The 21,269-nt window shown below is 46.1% G+C and overlaps 1 protein-coding gene across 5 annotated transcripts in view; it reads left to right on the top strand.

Moving 5' to 3' along the window:
• LOC125453591 (cGMP-dependent 3',5'-cyclic phosphodiesterase) overlaps positions 1 to 21,269 on the top strand; it is a 296,672-nt gene that overhangs the window by 183,708 nt on the left and 91,695 nt on the right. For all 5 annotated transcript variants that reach the window (XM_059646853.1, XM_059646852.1, XM_059646854.1 and 2 more), the window contains 2 exons: positions 263 to 315; positions 15,791 to 15,865. In XM_059646853.1, coding sequence (XP_059502836.1) covers positions 263 to 315; positions 15,791 to 15,865 — 128 coding nt within the window. The remainder of the gene's footprint in view (positions 1 to 262; positions 316 to 15,790; positions 15,866 to 21,269) is intronic.

Here is a 21,269-nt window from a genome sequence, read left to right as displayed (position 1 = left end):
GTAGGGGGGACTATAGGACACTGGGTGTGTTAGATATGGACAAAGTGGGGGGAGCTATGGCACTGAGTGTGTTCGATATGGACAGTGTAGGGGGGGGATATGGCACTGAGTGTGTTAGATATGGACAGTGTAGGGGGGGATATGGCACTGAGTGTGTTCGATATGGACAGTGTAGGGGGGGATATGGCACTGAGTGTAGGTGTTGTTTGGTGGAGAGTTGGTTCAGGTGGATGCTAACATTTGACCTTTCACTTTTGTACAGGTGAACTGTACGACCAGGATGCTGCTTCCCTTCAGCTGAAAGTTATTCATTATGTAAGTCTTCAATTGACTAATTTGTCAAAGCTCTTGTGGGTATTCCTGTAAAACAATTACAATGAGGTTGGAAGGAGACTCAGAACGATGTCAGTGTATAAGCTGTTAAGCTCTTGATAACGTGAACAGAAGTTGCTGGAAAAGCTCAGCAGGTCTGGCAGCATCAGTGACAAAAAGATCAGTTAACATTTTGGGTCCGGTGACGTTTCTTCAGAACTGATGGTAGCTGGGAAAACGTCAGTTTATATGCAGAAAATAGGGAGGGGGATGGTGTAGGAAGTAAATGATGGGATAGAGCCTGAGGAGAGAGAAGAAAAATTGGACTGACAAAGGATTTGATAATGTTCCGGCTGGGATGCTGAATAGCTGTTCATGGGGACTACTGGTGACGAGGTGATGTATAATGGTAGGCTATGGGATAACTAGGCCTGGTGTGTGAGGTACTGGGCTAGGACATGAGAGAGTTTAGGCCCTAAGATTATTGAACATGATATTGAGTCCAGAGGGCTGCAGAGTCCCCAGGTGGAAAATGAGGTGTTGTTCCTCCAGCTTGTGTTGAGCTTCACTGGAACACTGTAGCAAGCCAGAGACAAAGATGTTGGCCAGGGAGCAAAGTGGTACATTGAAGTGGCAGGTAACAGGTAGCTCAGGGTCTTTTTTGTGAGCATAATGTAAATGTTCTGCGAAGTGGTGACCCAGTCTAAGCTCCTGATAATATCACCTTTAGGTGTTAAAGTGTTAGCCACTGATGTAGCAGAGGCATTTTCCAAAAGGTCATTGATTCAGAAAAGTCCTTTCGCATAAGAGAGAACACAAAAGGAGGGAGACAGAAAGCAGGAATCTATGAGTCAAACATCAGGCAGTGGGCATATTATACTAGGGGATTTAGAAAGTGTCAGTGCTATCAGTCAAAGACAACATATTTTTGTAAAAGAAAATGGTATTTGATGAATTTATTAGAATTCTTTGAGAATAGAACAAGCAGGATAGATAATGGGGAATTGGTAGATGTGCTGTATTTGGTTTGCTGGAAGGTCCATCAAAGGTTACTCTGAGGATGTTGACGAATTCTTCTAATTCTGCTTCTGTGTGGGCGCATATGTGAGCATAAGTACAGGAGATCAAAATAAAAGAACAGACCAGCACAGGAACAGGCCCTTTGGCCCACCAAGACTGTGCTGACACATGATGCCTTTCTAAATTAAAAACTTTATTTCGCTACGCAGTCTATATCGCTCTGTTCCTTGCCTAGTCATAAATCTGCCACAATACCTTTAAATGTTGCTGTTGTATTTCCTCCACCAATCCTCTGGCACATTCCAGGGACTTGCCACCTGCTGTGTAAATACCCTGCCCCTCGCATCTCCTTTACACTTCGCCTCTTTTATCTTCAACCCATGAGCTCAAGTAATTGACCTTTCTACCCTGGGAAAAAGACTCTGACTATCTATTCCATCCACGCCTCTCATCATTTTGTAAACTTCTATCAGGTTGCCTCTCATCCTTCGACATTCAAGTGAAAACAAACCAAAATTTGTCCAATCTCTCCTCGTAGCTAATACCCTTCAAACCTGTCAACATCCTGTACTCGCTCCAAAGCCTCCATATCATTTTGGTAGTATGGTGATCAGAACTGTACACAACATTCCAGTATGACCTACTTAAAGTTCTCTCCAGCTACAATGTGATTTGCATGTTTTTATACTGTATATCCTGAATGATGAAGGCAAGCATGCCATATGCCTTTATAACCACCTATCCTCTCTGCGGCCACTTTCAGAAAACTGTGAACTTGTACACCCAGATCCCTCTGCATGTTGATGATACTAAAGATTCTGCGATTTACTGTACACATCTGTGCTGTATTATATCTCCCAAAGTACATCAGCTTGCATTTGTCCTCATTAAGTTCCATCTGCCATTTCTCTGCTCAAGTCTCTAGCCTATTGATATCCTACTGTGTCCTCCAGAAATCCCCCCCACTATCTGCAACTCCCCCAATCTTTGTGTCATCCACAAACTTACTAATCAGGCCACCCACATTTTCCTCCAAATCGTGTATATGTATTACAAACAAGAAGGGTCCCAGCAGTGATCCCTTTGGAAGATCACCGGTTTCAGATCTCCATCAGCAGAACACCCTTCCGATGCTACTCTCTGACTTCTATGACCAATTCTATATCCATTTAACCAGCTCACTAGGAATCCCATGTGACTTTGCCTTCTGTATCAACCTGCCACGAGGGACCTTGACAAAGTCCTTGCTAAAGCCCATACAGACAACATGAGAGTGGTGGATATATGGAATGCTCTGCCCCAGAAGGCAGTGGAGACCAAGTTTCTGAATACTTTCAAGAAAGAGATGGATAGAGCTCTTAAAGATAGTGGATTCAAGGGTTATGGGGATAAGGCAGGAACAGGATACTGATTGTGGATGATCAGCCATGATCATAATGAATGGTGGTGCTGGCTCGAAGGACCGAATGGCCTACTCCAGCACCTGTTGTCTATTGCCTATTGTCTATAACATCTACCACCCTGCTCTCATCGATTGTCTTTATCACTTCCTCAAAAACCTGAATCAAGTTTGCGAGACGTGACCTTCTCCACACAAAGCCATGTTGCATATCACTAATAGGTCTATATTTTTTCAAACGTGAGTCAATCCTATCCCTCGGAATCTTCTCCAATAGTTTCCCTACCACTGCCTTAACGCTCACTGACCTGTAATTGCTTTGATTATTCCTGTTGACCTTCTTAAACAGAGGAACAGCATTAGCCGTTCTCCAATCCTGTGGGACCTCTCCTGTGACTAAAGAGGGTGCGATGATTTTTGTACAAGGCCCCAGCAATTTCCTCACATGTCCCTCTCATCTTTTCGGGATAAATCCAGCCAGGCCTTGTGGAGATAATAAGAACTACCGATATTGGAGTCAGAGATGACACGGTGTGGAGCTGGAGGAACACAGCAGACCAGGCAGCATCAGAGGAGCAGGAAAGTTGATGTTTCGGGTCGGGACCCTTCTTCAGAAATGCTGAAATTTCTGAAGTCGCGTCCTAACCAGAAACCTCAGCTTTCCTGCTCCTCTGATGCTGCCTGGTCTGCTGTGTTCCTCCAGCTCTGCACTGTGTAAGGCCGTAGGGACTTGTCTATATTAATGCTTTACAAATGGCTGACACCACCTCCTTTTTGATATTGACGTGCTCCAGCTTGTAAACCTATCCTTCCCGAAACTCTCAACTCACCATCTACCATGTCATTCTCCATTATAAATACTGATGCAAAGTATTCTGTAAGGATACATTAGAGACATTTAAGTGACTCTTGGATAGGCATATGAATGATAGTAAAATTTAGGGTATGCAGGGTAGTTTGATCTTAGAGGAGGATAATAGGTCGGCACAACATTGTGGGCCGAAGGACCTGTACTGTGCTATACTGTTCTATGTTCTATGACCTCACACACATCCTGTCACTCCATGCATAAGTTCCCTTTTCTCTAGCTACCCAGTGCTCCTAATACATGTATAAAACACCTTGGGATTTTCCTTAATATAAAGACATTCCAAGCCCCTTTTCAGCCCTCCAAACTCCTTACTCAAATTCCTTCCTGTTTTCTTTCTATTCTTTGAGCTGTTTTCAGTTTCCTAAACCTCACTTAACCCTTAGTTTTCTTTTGACTAAACTATCTTGTCATCCAAAGTTCTTGAATCTTGCCATCATTATCCTTCATTATCACAGGAACCTGCTGCTCTTGAACTTTATTCAACTGGCCTTTAGAAGATTTCCACATGCTAGACGAGCATTTATTCTCAAACAGCTGCTCCCAGTTTACTTTCCACAGTCTCTGTCTATTGTTAGAGTTAGCATTCCCCAGGTTAGTACTTTCACCTGAGGACTACTCTTGCCCTTATCCACAAGTAACTTACAACTTACAGAATTATGGTCACTGTTCTTGAAATGCTCCCCCACTGACAGTTCAATCACCTGGTTGGGTTCATTCCCCAATACCGGGTTTTGTATGGCCCCTTCCCGAGTTGGACAATTCATGTTTTGTTTCAACGAGAGGAGATGTTGTTACTCCATAACTATCACTGAATGAATTAATGAGAATAAATGTAATCTCTGAAAAGCAAAGAGTAATCTAGAAGAAATCTTAAAAAGACCCCTTGAGATTAGTACTCAAAGAAATGGAGCATAACATGAGCAACAAAGTTGTGTGTAATTGCCTAACTGAGCCTGGCTTTAAGAAATGTTACATTGAAACCTGTGCATTCAATCATCTTCATAAAGAGATACCTAGAATAAAATAGCAAGGATGTTTTAATGAACCTCTATAAAACAGTTCAACCTTACGTTGGCTTTCAGCAGTGGACACCAGAAGAATATAAAGGCTTTGCAAAATCAAAATTCAGTCAGAGCAGTTTACAGAGAACCTGGGGCTACCCTTCTCTAAACAAAACTACAGTGTCGTTTTCCCTTCACTATTGCTGAGTCAAAATCCTGGAACTGGCTCTGTACAAATAGTATAATGTTAGGAGAGTGTGTCGCATTTTGCATTTGTGAGGCTTGATTTGAAATAGAGTGTGCAGTTTGGTCCCCTTGCTTGAGGAAAGACGGAATTGCATCAAAGGCAGCTCAGAGAAGGTTTTATAGTTAATTCCAGAGATGAAAGGCTTGTCTTATAAAGAGAAATTGGGCAGTTTAGGTCTGTACTCATCAGAATTTAGAAGAACGAGAGGAGACCTAATTGAGGTCAATAGATGCTAAAGCTGACTGACAAAGGCAAGAGGATATTTCCCTTGTGGGACAATGTATTTCGAGAGGTCATGGTTTTAGATTAAGAGTTGGCAGTTTTTAAACAGGATGAGGAGATATTATTTCTCTCAAAGAGTCAAGAATCAGTGGAATTCATGACCCAAGGGTACAGAGGATGCTGGGACATTGAGTAAATTTAAGGAGGAGATGGACAGGTTTTCAATTAGTAATATGTTAAAGGGTTATGGATAGTGGACAGGAAAGTGGAATTGAGGCCACATAGAGATCAACGACGATCGTATTGAATGGCAGGGCCTGGGAGGCGATGGCCTTGTGGTATTATCATTAGATAATTAATCCAAAGAGCCAGATGGGTTCAAATCCTGTCATGGCAGACAATGGAATTTGAATTCAACAAAAATAGACAGATTCTGGAATTGAAGGTTTAATGATGACCATGAAACCATTGTTGATTTTCAGGAAAAATCTGCCTGGTTTACTAATGTCCTTTGGGAAAGGAAACTGTTGTCCTGATTGGTCTGGCCTACATGTGACTCCAGTCCCACAGAAATGTGGTTGACTCTTAACAAATTAGGGACGGGTAATAAATGCTGCCCAGCCAGCGATGCCCACATCCTGTAAATGAATAAAATAAAAGCTTCAGGGACTGAATTCCCTATTCTCATCCTAAAATGAAGATAACCACATAAAGTTCTCTATTGCCTGTATAGTGTCTTTAGCCATCTGTTTTTTATTCACTCTTGGGACACGGGTATTGCTGGCTGGGTCCAGCATTTTTTGCCCCTCCCTAATTGCCCCTTCAGAAGGTGGGGGTGAGCTGCCTTCTTGAAACATTGCAATCCATGTTGCTGTAGATAGACCCACGATGCCCTTAGGGAGGGAATTCCAGGGTTTTGAACCCAGCGACACTGAAGGAATGGTAATATTTTTCCAAAGCAGGATGGTGAGTAACTTGGAGTGGAAGTTGCAGTGGGAGATGTTCCCATGTATCTGCTGCCCTCGTCCCTCTTAGATTGAAGTGGTCGTGGGTTTGGAAGGTGCTGTCTGAAGATTTTTGGTGAATTTCTTCAGTGCATCTTGTAGATAGTATACACTGCTGCTACTGAGCGTCAGTGATGGAGGGAGTGGGATGTGATACCAGTCAAGCGGCTGCTTTGGCCTGGATGGTGTCAAGCTTCTTGAGTGTTATTGGGGCTGCACCCATCCAGGCAAGTGGGGAGTATTCCATCACACTCCTGACTTGTGCCTTGTAGATGGTGGGACAGGCTTTGGGGAGTCAGGAGGTGAGTTACTCGCTGCAGAATTCCCAGCTTCTGTCCTGCTGTTGTAGTCACTGTGTTGATGTGGTGAGTCCAGTTGAGTTTCTGGTCAAAAAAAGCCCCAGGATGTTAAGACTGGGGAATTTAATGATGATAACACCATTGAATATCAAGGGCGTTGGTTAGATTATCTCTTATTGGTGATGGTCATTGCCTGGCATTTGTGTGGCACGAATGTGACTTACCACTTGTCAGCCCAAGCCTGGATATTGCCCAGATCTGTTCACAGACTGCTTCAGTATCTGAGGAGTCACGAACGGTGCTGAACATCGTGCAATCATCAGCGAGCATCCCCGCTTCTGACCTTATGATGGAGGGAAGGTCATTGATGAAGCAGCTGAAGATGGTTGGGCCTCGGACACTACCCTGAGGAACTCCTGCAGAGATGCCCTGGAGCTGAGATGACTGACCTCCCACAACTACAACCATCTTCCTATGTGTCAGGCATGACACAAACCATCGGAGAGTGTTTCCCCTGATACCCATTGGTTCCAGTTTTGCTCGGGTTTCTTGATGCCCACTCGGTCGAATGCAGCCTTGATATCAAGGGCTGTCACTCTCACCTCACCCTCTGGAAATCAGCCACTTTGTCCATGTTTGAACTGAGGCTGTATTGAGGTCAGGAGCTGAGTGGCCCTGAGGGAACCCAAACTGGGCGTCACTGAGCAGGTTATTGCCGGGCAGGAGCTGCTGGATAGCACTGTTACTGACACTTTCCATCACTTTCCTGATGATCGAGAGGGGAGTGATGGGGCAGTAACTGGCCGGGTTGGATTTGTCCTGCTTTTTTATGTACAAAGCATATCTGGGCAATTTTCCACATTGTTGGCTAGGATACCAGGGTTGTAACTGTACTGGAACAGCTTGGCTTGGGGAGCGGCAAGTTCTGGAGCGCAGGATTTCAGTACTGTTGCCGGAATGTTGTCAGGGCCCTCAGCCTTTGCAGTGTCCAGTGTCTCCAACCATTTTTTGATATCCCATGGAGTGAATCTAATTGGCTGAAGACTGGTATCTGTGAAGCTGGGGACCACTGGAGGAGGCCGAGATGGATCATCCACTCGGCACTTCTGGCTGAAGATTGCTGCGAATGCTTGAGCCTTATCTTCTGCACTGATGTGCTGGGCTTTTTCATCATTGAGGATGGGAATATTTGTCGAGCTTCCTCCTCCAGTGAGCGGTTTAATTGTCCACGACTGTTCAGGACTGGATTTGGCAGGAATTCAGATTTTGGATTTGATCGGTTGATTGTGGGATCGCTTAGCTCTGTCTATCACTTGCTGCTTTTGCTGTTTGGTGTGCATGTATTCCTGTTTGGTGGCTTCACCAGGTTGATAGTTGATCTCCAGGTCTGCCTGGTGCTACTCCTGGCATGCCCCCCTGCACTCTTCATTGAACCAGGGTTGATCCCCTGGCTTGATGGCAATGGTTGAGTGGGGAATATGCCAGGCCATGAGGTTACAGATTGTGCTGGAGTACAATTCTGCTGGAACTTTCAATAGGAAGACTGAGTGATGAGAGAGTTGGAGAGAATAAATTGTCCACTGAGTTTTGGGGAACTTTGATGGCTGGGGGAAAGTGCTAATGCTGCTTCCTGTTACATTGGTACAGCGAAGGACTGAAAACGGCTCAGACCGAGTTCCTGCACCTGTGTCTGTACAGAGGATTTGGCAATGTGATATGGTCATAAGATTATGTCACGAGATTGAACACACGATTAGGACAAGTTAAGATAAGGTAGACAAAGAAACACTGTTCCCATTTGGTGATTGTACAAGGACTAGGTGACACAGATGTAAGTCTTCAAGTAAGAGATATGGGTGGGGAGATAATGGGAACTGCAGATGCTGGAGAATCCAAAATAACAAAGTGTGAAGCTGGATGAACACAGCAGGCCAAGCAGCATCTCAGAAGGGTCTAGGCCTGAAACATCAGCTTTTGTGCTCCTGAGATGCTGCTTGTCCTGCCGTGTTCATCCAGCTCCACACTTTGTTATCTTAGATATGGGCGGGGTGTGTTGTCTTACACAGTGGTCTGGAGCTTCAGGGGGCTGCTGAAAGTTGGGTCAATGAATGGTGTTGAAATGAAGAGCGCTTGAGAGAATGAGCTTGTCCGAGTTACAGAGACAGAGCAGAGTAATGGAACTGAGTGGAATGCTGCCCAGAGACCATGCCTTCTTTTAGTGACTGTACCTAGCTGGAGGTTTCTATGTGTGACCTCTTGTATCAAACAGTCCTGCATCGCAGCCACAATGCTTGGTTTCCAGTCATTCATTGGCTCTGTATATTGCTAGCTCAGGCAGCATTTATTGCTCATCCCCAATTGCCCAGAGCTAAAGATCAGCTACATTGCTGTGGGTCTGGAGTCACACCGAGGCCAGATGGATAAAGATGGTGGATTTCCTTCTCTAAATGACATTAATGAGTCATTTTTAGAGTCATAGCACAGAAACAGACTCTTTGGTCCAACCTATCCATGCAGCCAGGTTTCCCTAACTAAACTAGTTCCGTTTGCCTGCATTTGGCCCATAGCCCTCTAAACCTCTCCCATCTATATACCTCTCCAAATATCATCTCCTGCATCTACAATTTTATCATCATTAAACTAGCTTTTAATTCCAGAATTTTACTGAATTCAAATTCCACTATCTGACTGATTGGGATTTGAACCCATATTCCCAAGACTTTACCTGGTCTGGGTGACTAGTTTGGTGACGATACCACTGGGCCATTGTCACATATAATCAGTTTGGATTTTGTTTTCAAAGAGAGTGGATCTGGGAGCAGTAATCTTGGTAATATTTGTTGCTGGTCACAGTGGTGCCTGAGAGATAAATATCCAGAGACACCAGGAGAATCCCAGAGGAGGTGGGATCCTTTCCTTTGGCAGGGGTGTTAGGGTGTGATGTTTGGATGGTCGCTGAGGTTGAACAACGGGCTGGGGGAAGCTGTAAAATATTCAAGATGTCTTCTCCCATTGCAGCAAACCAAGACGCCTCCTTCAATCTGGGCTGCAGCCTCTTCTCTCCCTCTGGCTAGATGAACTTACACAGGAACAACAGAGGCCTTTCAGCCCCTCAAACCTGCCCATCGTTCAATGCAACATTGGTTAATCTGAGATGGCCTTGACCCCATTTTTCTGCCCGCTCAACCCTGCAATCAAAACAAAAACCTCTTGACATCCTTGTCGATCAGAAATCTAACTCAGTCTTGAATGTGTTCCAACCTCTAGCCAGGTCATGAAGGGAGAATTCCATGGACTTATGACCCTGTGAGAGGAGAAATTCCTTCTTAAATGGGAGACTCCCTTGATCTGAAACCACAGCCTCTACATCTGGACCATCTCCCCTCTTGGATAGGCAAACATTGCAGAGACACAATGCAGAAGGTGGCCATTCGCTCCATCGTCCCCATATTATTCCCCAGAATGTGTTTGCTCAGTGCCACTCTCCTGCCTTCTACCAATAACCTTGACATATTGCAGGTTTCAGATGGCTGTCCAGTTCTATTTCGGATGGCCTGATTGAACACTCTTCCATCACAGTCTCAGGCATTGCCCGACTATGCACTCCATGAAGAGACTTTCAGTCATGTCACCGCTGTTTCTGTTGCCACGAACTCGAGATGCATGCCCTGCTGGCCTTGAAACTTACTCTCACTCTTGTAAACTTCACTGAGTACAGGCCAACCTTTCTCCTAAGACCAACTCCCACCAGCCCTGGGAAAAGCCCGGTGAACCTGCTCTGAACTGCCTCCAGCACCTCCCCTTAGAAAAGGGGCCAGGGTCTCCGCTGAGACAGAGTTGAGGATGAATTTCTCCTCAGAGGGCAGTGAGTCTGTGGAATTCTTGACTGCAAAAGGGCTGTCGGGGCTGGGTCATTAAGTCAGAGACAGATAGATTGTCAATCAGTCAGGGAATCGAGATTACGGGGGGAGAGGCAGGAAAGTGGAGTTGAGGAATATCAGATCAGCTGTGAAGTCCTCGAATGGCAGAGTTGACTGGATGGGCCGAATGGCCTGCTCTTATATTTTGCTGAAATTCCCGTGGAGTTTACAGTGTGCGTTGAGGAATAAACTTGAGTCACAGGGCACCGTTGCCACCATCACTCGATCTCTAACAAACCAAAGTATAATATCGACAAAAGGAGATTGGAGCTCAGGTTGTTTTTGCATATGTTCTTGAGAGAGTGCAGCTCCCCAGGGTTGCTGATGTAAGCAGCGAAGGTGGGACTGCTAATCCAGCCAGGAACACTGGCTGTGTCAGCTCTAGAGAAGCAAAACACGACATAAACTCAGTCTCTCCCCAATCTACATCCCCCCACTTCTCTCTCTCTATCTCTGCTTTTCCCAGCCCCATTGCCCTTCTTGTCACAGTGACAGGAAGCTGCTAGGCTCTCTGAGCAGTAAATATTTATCCGAAGGGTCCCTGCACACTCTGAAGCAAATACAGTGTTTGCTGATGTTTAACCAGGTTCGCTGGTGACGATGAATTAAGTCAACATCCTTGTCTGACGTACTGCACTGTTTACTGGTGGTTTCTTAGCAAAGTTCGCTATCTGTGTCCCTTTTCAAAGGCACAGCAGGGCATTCATAACGTGGCTGGATGACTAATCCAGAGACCTGCACTAATAATTGCAGAGACATCGGTTCAAATCCCAGTGCAGGAGCTGAATGATTCCTGTGTCTTAAGATCATATTAATGGTTGTCTCCCTCAGTTCCGGCCTCACTTGCAAACTAAAAACCTCTTCCCTGTCAAATCCTTTTGTAAATTTGAAGAGATTTCGATCAGTTCATTTCTCATCTCTTTTGTTTTTGATAGAGCTTGTTTGTATCTCTTTCTCAAAGGTAATGAGAGCATCTGAGAATTTTGAACCAACCTCTCTCACAACCCCTTCCCCTGAGAGTGACTCAGCTCCAGTGTAGGTCATCGGAAAAGTTGCCCACTCATTGAATTACTCCCAGAAGATGTACTTGAAAGTGGGAAGGCAACAGCTTGCTTCACTGGTACAAACACATAAACAAGGGTAGGCCACTCGGCCCTTCGAGTCTGCTCTCCCATTCAAAAAGATGGTGGGTGATCTGATTTTAGCCTCAATTCCACATTCCTGCATATTCTCCAATAATCTTTCATCCCTTTGGTCATCAAGCATCTATCTACCTCTGCCTTAAAAATATTTAAAGATTCTACATCCGCTGCCTTTTGAGGTAGGAAATTCCAAAGACTCTCAATCCTCTGAGGGGAAAGATATCCTCATCTTTGGGCTGAAACTTTATGTTTAAAATCTGACCACTAATTCTAGATTCCTGCACAAGCGGAAACATCCTTTTCACATCCACCTGGTCATGCCCCCTCAGGATCGTGTAACAGGGAGAACTAGCCATTTGGATACAGAACTGGCTTGAAGGTAGAAGACAGAGGGTAGTGATGGAGGGTTGCTTTTCAGACTGGAGACATGTGACCAGCGGTGTGCCACAAGGATCTGTGCTGGATCCACTGCTTTTTATCATTTATATAAATGATTTGGATGTGAACATAGGAGGTATGATGGCTGAGTCACAGATGAGACCAAAGTTGGCGTAGTGGACAGCGAAGAATGATCCGGGATTTTGATCAGATGCGCCAATGGGCCTAGGAGTGGCAGATGGAGTTTAATTTAGATAAATGTGAGGTGCTGTATTTTGAAAAGGCAAACTGGGGCAGGAGTTATACACTTAGTGGTAAGGTCCTGGGGAGTATGCTGAACAAAGAGACCTTGGAGTGCAGGTTCACAGTTTCTTGAAAGTGGAGTCGCAGTTGATAGGATAGTGAAGGTGTTCAGTAAACTGACCAATAGAATGTAGGAGTCGGGAGGTCATGTTGTGGCTGTACAGGACATTGGTTAGGGCCACTTTTGGAGTATCGCATGCAATTCTGGTCTCTCTCCTAAAGGAAGGATGTTGTGAAACTTGGAAGGGTTCAGAAAATATTTACAAGGATGTTGCCAGGGTTGGATGGTTTGAGCTACAGGGAGAGGCCGAATAGGCTGGGGCTATTTTCCCTGGACTGTTGGAGGCTGAAGGGTGATATTATAGAAGTTTATAAGATCATGAGGGGCGTGGAATGGCACAAATAGACAAGGTCTTTCCCCAGGGTGGGTGAGTCCAAAACTAGAGGGGCATAGGTTTAAGGTGAGAGGGTAAAGATTTAAAAGGGACCTAAGAAGAAACTCTTTCATACATGGGGTGGTGTGTGTATGGAAGGAGCTGCCAGAGGAAGTGGTGGGGGCTGGTACAGTTACAACATTTAAAAGGCATCTGGATGGGGGCATGAATAGGAGGGGTTTAGAGGGATACGGGCCAATGCTGGCAAATGGGACTGGATTAATTTAGGAGATCTGGTTGGTGTTGACGAGTTGGACCAAAGGATCTGTTTCCATGCTGTACAGCTCTATGCCTTAATCAAGTTGCCTCTGACTCTCCTAAACTCCAGAGGCCTGCCTGGCCTTTCTTCAGATGGCAATGCACTCATGCTGGGCATTAGAATCCCTCCAGCCTGGAAGCTGAAGGGCATCCCACCCAGACCCACACCTCTATCCTATCCCTGTAACCTTGTATTTACTATGATCAATCCACCTAACTTAAACACCCCAGGTCACTACAGGCAATTTAGCACAGCAATCCACTCTAATCTGCATATCCTTGGATTGTGGGAGGAAACCCACGCAGACACGGGGAGAATGTGCAAACTCTGCACAGACAGTCGCCCGAGGCTGGAATCGAACCCAGGGTCCCTGGTGCTGTGAGGCTGCAGTGCTAACCGCTGAGCCACTGTGCTGCCCATAATCTGGTAAACCCGTTCTGAACTGTTTCCAACACATTTACATCCTTCTCTGAGTTCAGTGACCAACGCTGTACACAGTGCTCCAGGTGTGGACTCACCAATGCAATAGTATAGTGTAGTCATTCACAAAAGCACCAGGTAGGGACTGAGGGAGGGGCCAGGATCAAAGTGGATTGGAGGAGGAACATAATCCCCTCCAACTTCTCTGGCGCTTACTTTTCTCTAAGTCCCTCTAAAAACAATCCCTTTTTCCATTGCATTCAAATCTCCCATGACTTAATTTCGGTTAATGAATTAAATGCACAGGGTAGCACAGCAAATACTACAGGATATAGGAGTAGGTTTAGGCCATTCAGCCCACTGAGTCTGCTCCCCTATTTGATCATGGCTGATATGTTTCTCAAACCCATCCTTCTGCTTTCTCCCCATAACCCTTGATCCCCTTACTAATTGAGAATGTATCTATCTCTTTCTTAAATACACTCAATGACTTGGCCTCCACAGACCTCTGTGTCAACAAGTTTCACAGATTCACCACCCTTTGGCAGAAGAAATTCCTCATTATCTCAGTTCTAAAGAGCCATCCCTTCACCCTGTGCTCTCAGGTCCTACTGATGCAAACATCTTCTCCACGCCCACTCTATCCAGGCCCCTCAGCATTCTGTAAGTTTCAATCAGATCCCCCCTCATCCTTCGAAACTCGATCGATTACAGACCCAGAGTCCTCACCTGCTCCTCATATGACAAGCCTTTCATCCCTGGGATCATTCTTGTAAAACCCCTCTGGGCCCCCTCCAAGGGTAGCTCATCTTTCCCTAGATATGGGCCCTAAAACTGCTTGTAATATTCCAAATGTGGTCTGACCAGGGCCTTATACAGCCTCAGCAGTATGTCTCTGCTCTCTTTTCTAGACCACTCAAAATGAGTGCTAACATTGCATTTACCTTCCCAACTGTCAATTAAACCTATATATTAACCTTAAGAGATTCCTGAACTGGGACTCCCAATGTCTTTTGTGCTTCAGATTTCCAAAGCCAATCCCCATCTAGAAAATAGCCTGCACTTCTATTCTTCCGAGCAAAGTGCATGACCTCTCACTTTACTACACTGTATTCCATCGGCCACTTCTTTGCCCACTCTCCTAAGGTGCCCAAGTCCTTCTATAGCTTGTATCAGAGATAATGGGAACTGCAGATGCTGCAGAATCTGAGATAACAAAGTGTGGGGCTGGATGAACACAGCAGGCCAAGCAGCATCTTAGGAGCACAAAAGCTGACGTTTCGGGCCTAGACTCTTCATCAGTAAAGGGGGAGGGGAAGAGGGACTTGGGTTCAAATCCCACCATGGCAGATTGTGGGATTGGAATCTACAAAAATCTGGAATTAAGAGCCTAAGCCATTGTTGGGGAAAATACCATCTGGTTCACTTTAGGGAAGGAAACTGCTATCCTTGACCAGCTCCAGAATGTGCTTGACTCTTAACTGCCCCCTGGGCAATTAGGGATGGGCAATAATTGAAGCCTGGCCTGCGACATTGACACCTTGTGAATGAAAATAAAATCCCAGGGCAGGGTTTAAAACCACACTGCGGAATCAGACTTACAAAGAATGTTGCTGAGCTGTCTGTGCCTGCAATCACTGGTCAGAGGAGATAGAGGGAAGCTGTTTGCACAGAATTCAAGAGTCACACTTGCCTTTCCTGAGAGATAATCATGCAGTAACCCTGCTAATTGAAATCTCTCAGACCGCACCGTGCTGGAGCAGTGATTTTTCCTGACCTTGTTTGTGATTCCAGCTCAGTTGGTGCAATTTCATTTTTCTCTCTTTTTCACAAGATACCTGCCGCTAATAATCAACTTGCATCAGCTCTAAGCAACTGGCCATGGGTCACTTAAGACAGAGATGAGGAGGAATTTCTTCTCTGGAAGGGCAGTGAATCTGTGAAGTGGTCTTTATTTCAAAGGAGTATAGAAGCGGGGAAGTTTTGCTAAAGCAGAGCGCAGCCGGAATGCAGTGAACAGTTAGAGGGCCGTTTTCTAGGAGAGATATACTGGTATTGGAAGCAGTCCACAGAAGGTTCACTAAGCTGATACTATATACAGGCGGGCTGACTTACGAAGAGAGGTTGAGTAGGATCGGCCTGTACTCATTAGAGTTTACAAGAGTGAGAGCAGGCCTTGTTGAAACATACAAGATTCATTCAATATGATCACGGCTGATCATCCAACTCAGGACCCTGTTTCTGCCCCGCCCTTTGATCCCTTCAGCCCCGAGAACTAGATCTAATTCCATCTTGAAAGCATTCAATGTTTTGGCTTCAACTGCTTTCAGTGGTCCAGAGTTCCACAGGCTCCCCACTTCTTGGGGTGAAGACATTTCTCCCTATCTGAGTCCTAAATGGCTGGCCTGGTGTCCTCAGATCATCAGGAACACCCTTCTTGCTAGAAGTTGATTATTTGGCCAAAGCGAGGGAATAGAGTGGACCACATTCACATTATGTATTGCCTGAGTGCTATCTGTACCGAGAGTAAATGATTAACTCATCTTTGTTCTGCTACAGTTACAGGAGGAAACTCAGTCGACATGTTGCTGCATGCTGGTGTTATCGGAAGACAATGGTCAACTCTTCTGTCGGGTCAGTGCTAGGGGGTGCTGTGGTCAGGGGTCGGCGGGGGTGGGGGGGGGTCTTCACAATCCTGCACATTGTTTCACAGGGTCAGCAATGAGGTAGCCATTGACATCAATGCCTCCTACTGACTCAAAGAAGTCATGGAGTGGAAGGAAGCTTCCAGGTTCTTTGACACACCTTCTAGCTTCCCCTGTAGGCTGATCGAACGCTGCCTACTGCCATTTCTCGTGATATTAAACCCCAGCTCCCATGTGTCTTTGTTGTATCTTCCAAACAACCTGTTTGGGGATGTTTTTACACACTGCTGGAGCAGGTGGGACTTGAACCTGGGAGTCCTGGTTCAGAGGTAAGAACACTACCCATTGGGTTTTGTTAGCTGAAGCGTAAGAAGTAGCAATTGGTCCACAGTCGAATGCCATGTGTGTTACTGACTGCTACATCATAAAACTGAAGTGACCACACTGGAGACAAAGAGAATAGAGAACAAAGAAAATTACAGTACAGGAACAGGCCCTTCGGCCCTCCAAGCCTGTACTGACATGCTGCCCATCACCACTAAAACTCCCTACCCTTCCGGGGACCGTATCCCTCTACTCCCACCCTATTCATGTATTTGTCAAAATGCCCTTTAAAAGTCACTATAGCATCTGCTTCCACTACCTCCCCCCGGCAGCATGTCCCAGGCACCCACCATCCTCTGTGTAAAAAAAACTTGCCTCGTACATCACCTTTAAATCCTGTCCCTCGCACCTTAAACCAATGGCCCCTGCTAACTGACCCTTCCACCCTGGGTTAAAGCTTCTGGCTGTCCACTCTGTCCATGCCCTTCATAATTGTGTAGACCTCTTTCAGGTTGCCCCTCAACCTCCATCGTTCCAGTGAGAACAACTCAAGTTTCTCCAACCTCTCCTCATTGCTAATGCCCTCCACACCAGGCAACATCCTCGTAAATTTTTTCCTGCACCCTCTCCAAAACTGCCACATCCTTCTGGTAGTGTTGGGGCCTGAATTGAACACAATATTCCAAATGTGTCCTAACTAAGGTTCTATACAGCTGCAACATTACATGCCAATTTTTAAGTGATAATGGGAACTGCAGATGCTGGAGAATCCAAGATAATGAAATGTGAGGCTGGATGAACACAGCAGGCCCAGCAGCATCTCAGGAGCACAAAAGCTGACGTTTCAGGCCTAGACCCTTCATCACAGAGCTCTGATGATGGGCCTAGGCCTGAAACATCAGCTTTTGTGCTCCTGAGATGCTGCTGGGCCTGCTGTGTTCATCCAGCCTCACATTTCATGCCAATTTTTAAACTCAGTGCCTCGGCCGATGAAGGCAAGCATGCCATAAGCCTTGTTGACTACCTTCTCCACCTCTCTAAAGGACATTAGTGGCCCAGATGGGTTTTTCCTGACAATCAACAGTGGATTCACGATCATAACTAGGTTCTTAATTCCAGATATTTATTGAATTCAAATTCCACCATCTGCTGTGGCAGGATTCGAACCCAGGTCCCCGGAACAGTATCTCGGCCTCTGGATTAACAGTCCAGTGATAAAACCACAAGGTCATCACCTGCCATTAGAGCATAGTGGGTTGAAGGGAGAATTGATTGTTGAGGATAAAATGATGGTGGATTTAGAGGCAGTGAACACGAAGGTCCAATTCTGTTTCATTGAGGGTCTGACAATCAAAGGCACTGATTTAGTGTAAGATGGAGATAGTTTAATTGGTAATCGAGGGGAATTCTTTTCATCCACTGAGGATCTGGAGGTGGCGGTGACAGGAAACCTTATAACCTCTTTAAAATCTGTCTGAATGTGTGGTTTAAGTACTAGAACGTGATTGGCCACGCACCCTGTTGGTCAGCATGTGTACGATGGACTAAATTGGCCACTTTGTTTGCTTTAAATACAAATGACTGGCTTATTTCTCCTCTTCACTGGGTGCTGTTGAACCTGATTGGGTTGCTGGAGGCCTGGGGAGTGCTCATTCAGATGGTTCACCAGAGGCTAGTCTCTATCCTTACATTAAATCACTGAAGATTGAGTTTCTGGGCATTGTGATAAAACTGTTGTGGGGAGCCTGCCACAGTTCCAGTATCACAATCGTGACCACACCCAAAATATGACAACACAGGATAAGGAACACTTCAAAGTGATCTGAGGTTTCTAAGGGCACTTTGGAAAAGCATTACTTCCAGAGATTTGGGTCACACCTACCTTTAGAAAAAATGCAGCAAACAAACCCACTTCAGAGGAGCTATTTCACAGTTCAGTGCTGTCCCTGTCCTTGGAGTGTTTGATGGGGACAGTGTAGAGGGAGCTGTACTCTGCATCTAAACCCCAGCTGTCCCTGTCCTGGGACTGTTGGATGGGGGACAGTGTAGAGGAAGCTTTCCTCTGTATCTAACCCCCTGGTGTCCCTGTCCTTGGAGTGTTTGATGGAGACAGTCTAGAGGGAGCTTCACTCTGTACCTAACCCCGTGCAGTCCCTGTCCCTGGGAGTGGATCTCTGAGATAGATGTCAGAGCAATGTACAATTCCACAGCAACAACCTCCTTCATCGAGAACTGTTGCTATGACAATTCTTTCCACGTTCCAAGGTTAATTCATAATGAGTCCTCGCTGTCTAACTGAAGGAGCCATGAAGTTGAATTGGAGAAGCTTTAATCAGTTCTGAGCATGTTACTTGATTAGTTCCTTTTGAAGAAGGTGCTCTCCAATCAATGTAGTGCTCTTACGATGAATAGAGTCATTAACATTCTTCAGATAAAGTGCTGCTTATTCAATGTGATAGAATATTGAACTGAAGGCCAACATCTCAACAAAGCCCCACAGTTCCACACATGGGGATCCTCCAACATCCTGTTTATTCATTGTTCTGTACCATTCTATTCTTGAACCGTGGCATTTATAGTTCGCAATCAGGAGTGCACTGTCTTGGAAGATTCCACACAGTGCCTCTCAAGAGCCAACTAGATGGCTACCTTAAAGGGAAACGTGTTGGTGAGCTATGGGAGTGAATAGCTGGGATCCTAGCTCCGATCTCTGCGGCACCCATGAGCTCACTGGCTGCCACTTGGAAACAACAAGGTGTGGGGCTGGATGAACACAGCAGGCCCAGCGGCATCTCAGGAGCACAAAAGCTGACGTTTTGGGCCTAGACCCTTCATCAGAAAAGGGGGATGGGGAGAGGGTTCAGAAATAAATAGGGAGAGAGGGGGAGGCGGGTCGAAGATGGATAGAGGAGAAGATAGGTGGAGAGGAGACAGACAAGTTAGAGGGGCAGGGATGGAGCCAGTAGAGGTGAGTGTTGGTGGGGAGGTAAGGAGGGGATTGGTCAGTCCAGGGAGGACGGACAGGTCAAGGGGGCAGGATGAGGTTAGTAGGTAGAAAATGGAGGTGGGGCTTGAGGTGGGAGAAGGGGATAGGTGAGAGGAAGAACAGGTTAGGGAGGTGGGGACGTGCTGGGCTGGTTTTGGGATGTGGTGGGGGAAGGGGAGATTTTGAAGCTGGTGAAGTCCACATTGATACCATTGGGCTGCAGGGTTCCCAAGCGGAATATGAGTTGCTGTTCCTGCAACCTTCGGGTGGCATCATTGTGGCACTGCAGGAGGCCCATGATGGACATGTCGTCTAAGGAATGGGAGGGGGAGTGGAAATGGTTTGCGACTGGGAGGTGCAGTTGTTTGTTGCAGAACACCTCCGCTCGGTTCGCAATAAACAACTGTACCTCCCAGTCGTGAACCATTTCAACTTCCTCTCCCATTCCTTAGACGACCTGTCCATCCTGGTCCTCTTGCAGTGCCACGATGATGCCACCCAAAGGTTGCAGGAACAGCAACTCATATTCAGCTTGGGAACCCTGCAGCCCAATGGTATCAATGTGGATTTCACAAGCTTCAAAATCTCCCCTTCCCCACTGCATCCCAAAACCAGCCCAGCTCGTCCCCGTCTCCCTAACCTGTTCTTCCTCTCACCTATCCCCACCTCCCACCTCAAGGCACCTCCATTTCCCACCTACTAACCTCATCCTGCCCCTTTGACCTGTCCTCCCTGGACTGATCTATCCCCTCCCTACCTACCAGGGTGTGTGGGTTATAGGGGGATGGGTCTGGGTGGGATGTTCCAAAGGGCGGTGTGGACTTGTTGGGCCAAAGGGCCTCTTTCCACACTGTAGGGAGTCTAATCTAATCTACCTCCCCATTCATACTCTCCTCTCCACATATCTTCTCCTCAATCCATCTTCAATCCACCTCCCCCTCTCTCCCTATTTATTCCAGAACCCTCACCCCATCCCTATCTCTGATAAAGGCCTAGGCCTGAAACGTCAGCTTTTGTGCTCCTGAGATGCTGCTTGGCCTGTTGTGTTCATCCAGCTCCACACTTTGTTATCTTGGATTCTCCAGCATCTGCAGCTCCCATTATCTCTGATGCCATTTGGAAACAAATCTGTTCATTTCTACTCTTTGTTCAAGGAGGTGCAGGAACAAACAACAAACTTGATTCACTGATATCCTTTAGGAAAGGAAGTCTGCCATCCTTACCCAGTCTGGCCTGTGTGTGACTTCAGGCCTTTCAGGTCTAAAAATTGATAAATCTCCTGGCCCCGATGGGCTACATCATGGAGTTCTGAGGGAGGTGGCTGAGGAAATAGCAGAGGCTTTGGTTGTGATCTTTCAAAAGTCACTGGAGTCAGGGAAAGTCCCAGATGATTCAAAAATTGCTGTTGTAACCCCCTTGTTTAAGAAAGGATCAAGACACAAGATGGAAAATTATAGGCCGATTAGCCTAACCTCGGTTGTTAGCAAAATTCTAGAATCCATTGTTAAGGATGAGATTTCGAAATTCTTGGAAGTGCAGGGTTGGGTTAGAACAAGTCAGCATGGATTTAGTAAGGGGAGGTCATGCCTGGCAAACCTGTTAGAATTCCTTGAAGAGGTAACAAGTATGTTAGACGAGGGAAACCCAGTAGATGTTATCTATCTAGACTTCCAAAAGGCCTTTGATACAGTGCCTCACGGGAGACTGCTGAGAAAGGTGAGGGCCCATGGTGTTCGAGGTGAGCTACTGGCGTGGATGGAGGATTGGGTGTCTGACAGAAGGCAGAGAGTTGGGATAAAAGGCTCTTTTTCGGAATGGCAACCTGTGACGAGTGGTGTCCCGCAGGGTTCAGTGTTGGGGCCGCAGCTGTTCACCTTATATATTAATGATCTGGATGAAGGGACCGGCGGCATTCTGGCGAAGTTTGCCGATGATACGAAGATAGGTGGACAGGCAGGTAGTACTGAGGAGGTGGGGAAGCTGCAGAAAGATTTAGACAGTTTTGGAGAGTGGTCCAGGAAATGGCTGATGAAATTCAACGTGAGCAAATGCGAGGTTTTGCACTTTGGAAAAAAGAATACAG

This window comes from Stegostoma tigrinum, chromosome 6 (assembly GCF_030684315.1).
Source record: "Stegostoma tigrinum isolate sSteTig4 chromosome 6, sSteTig4.hap1, whole genome shotgun sequence".
In the NCBI taxonomy this organism is placed as follows: domain Eukaryota; kingdom Metazoa; phylum Chordata; class Chondrichthyes; order Orectolobiformes; family Stegostomatidae; genus Stegostoma; species Stegostoma tigrinum.
This window is presented reverse-complemented; position numbering and strand designations above follow the sequence as displayed.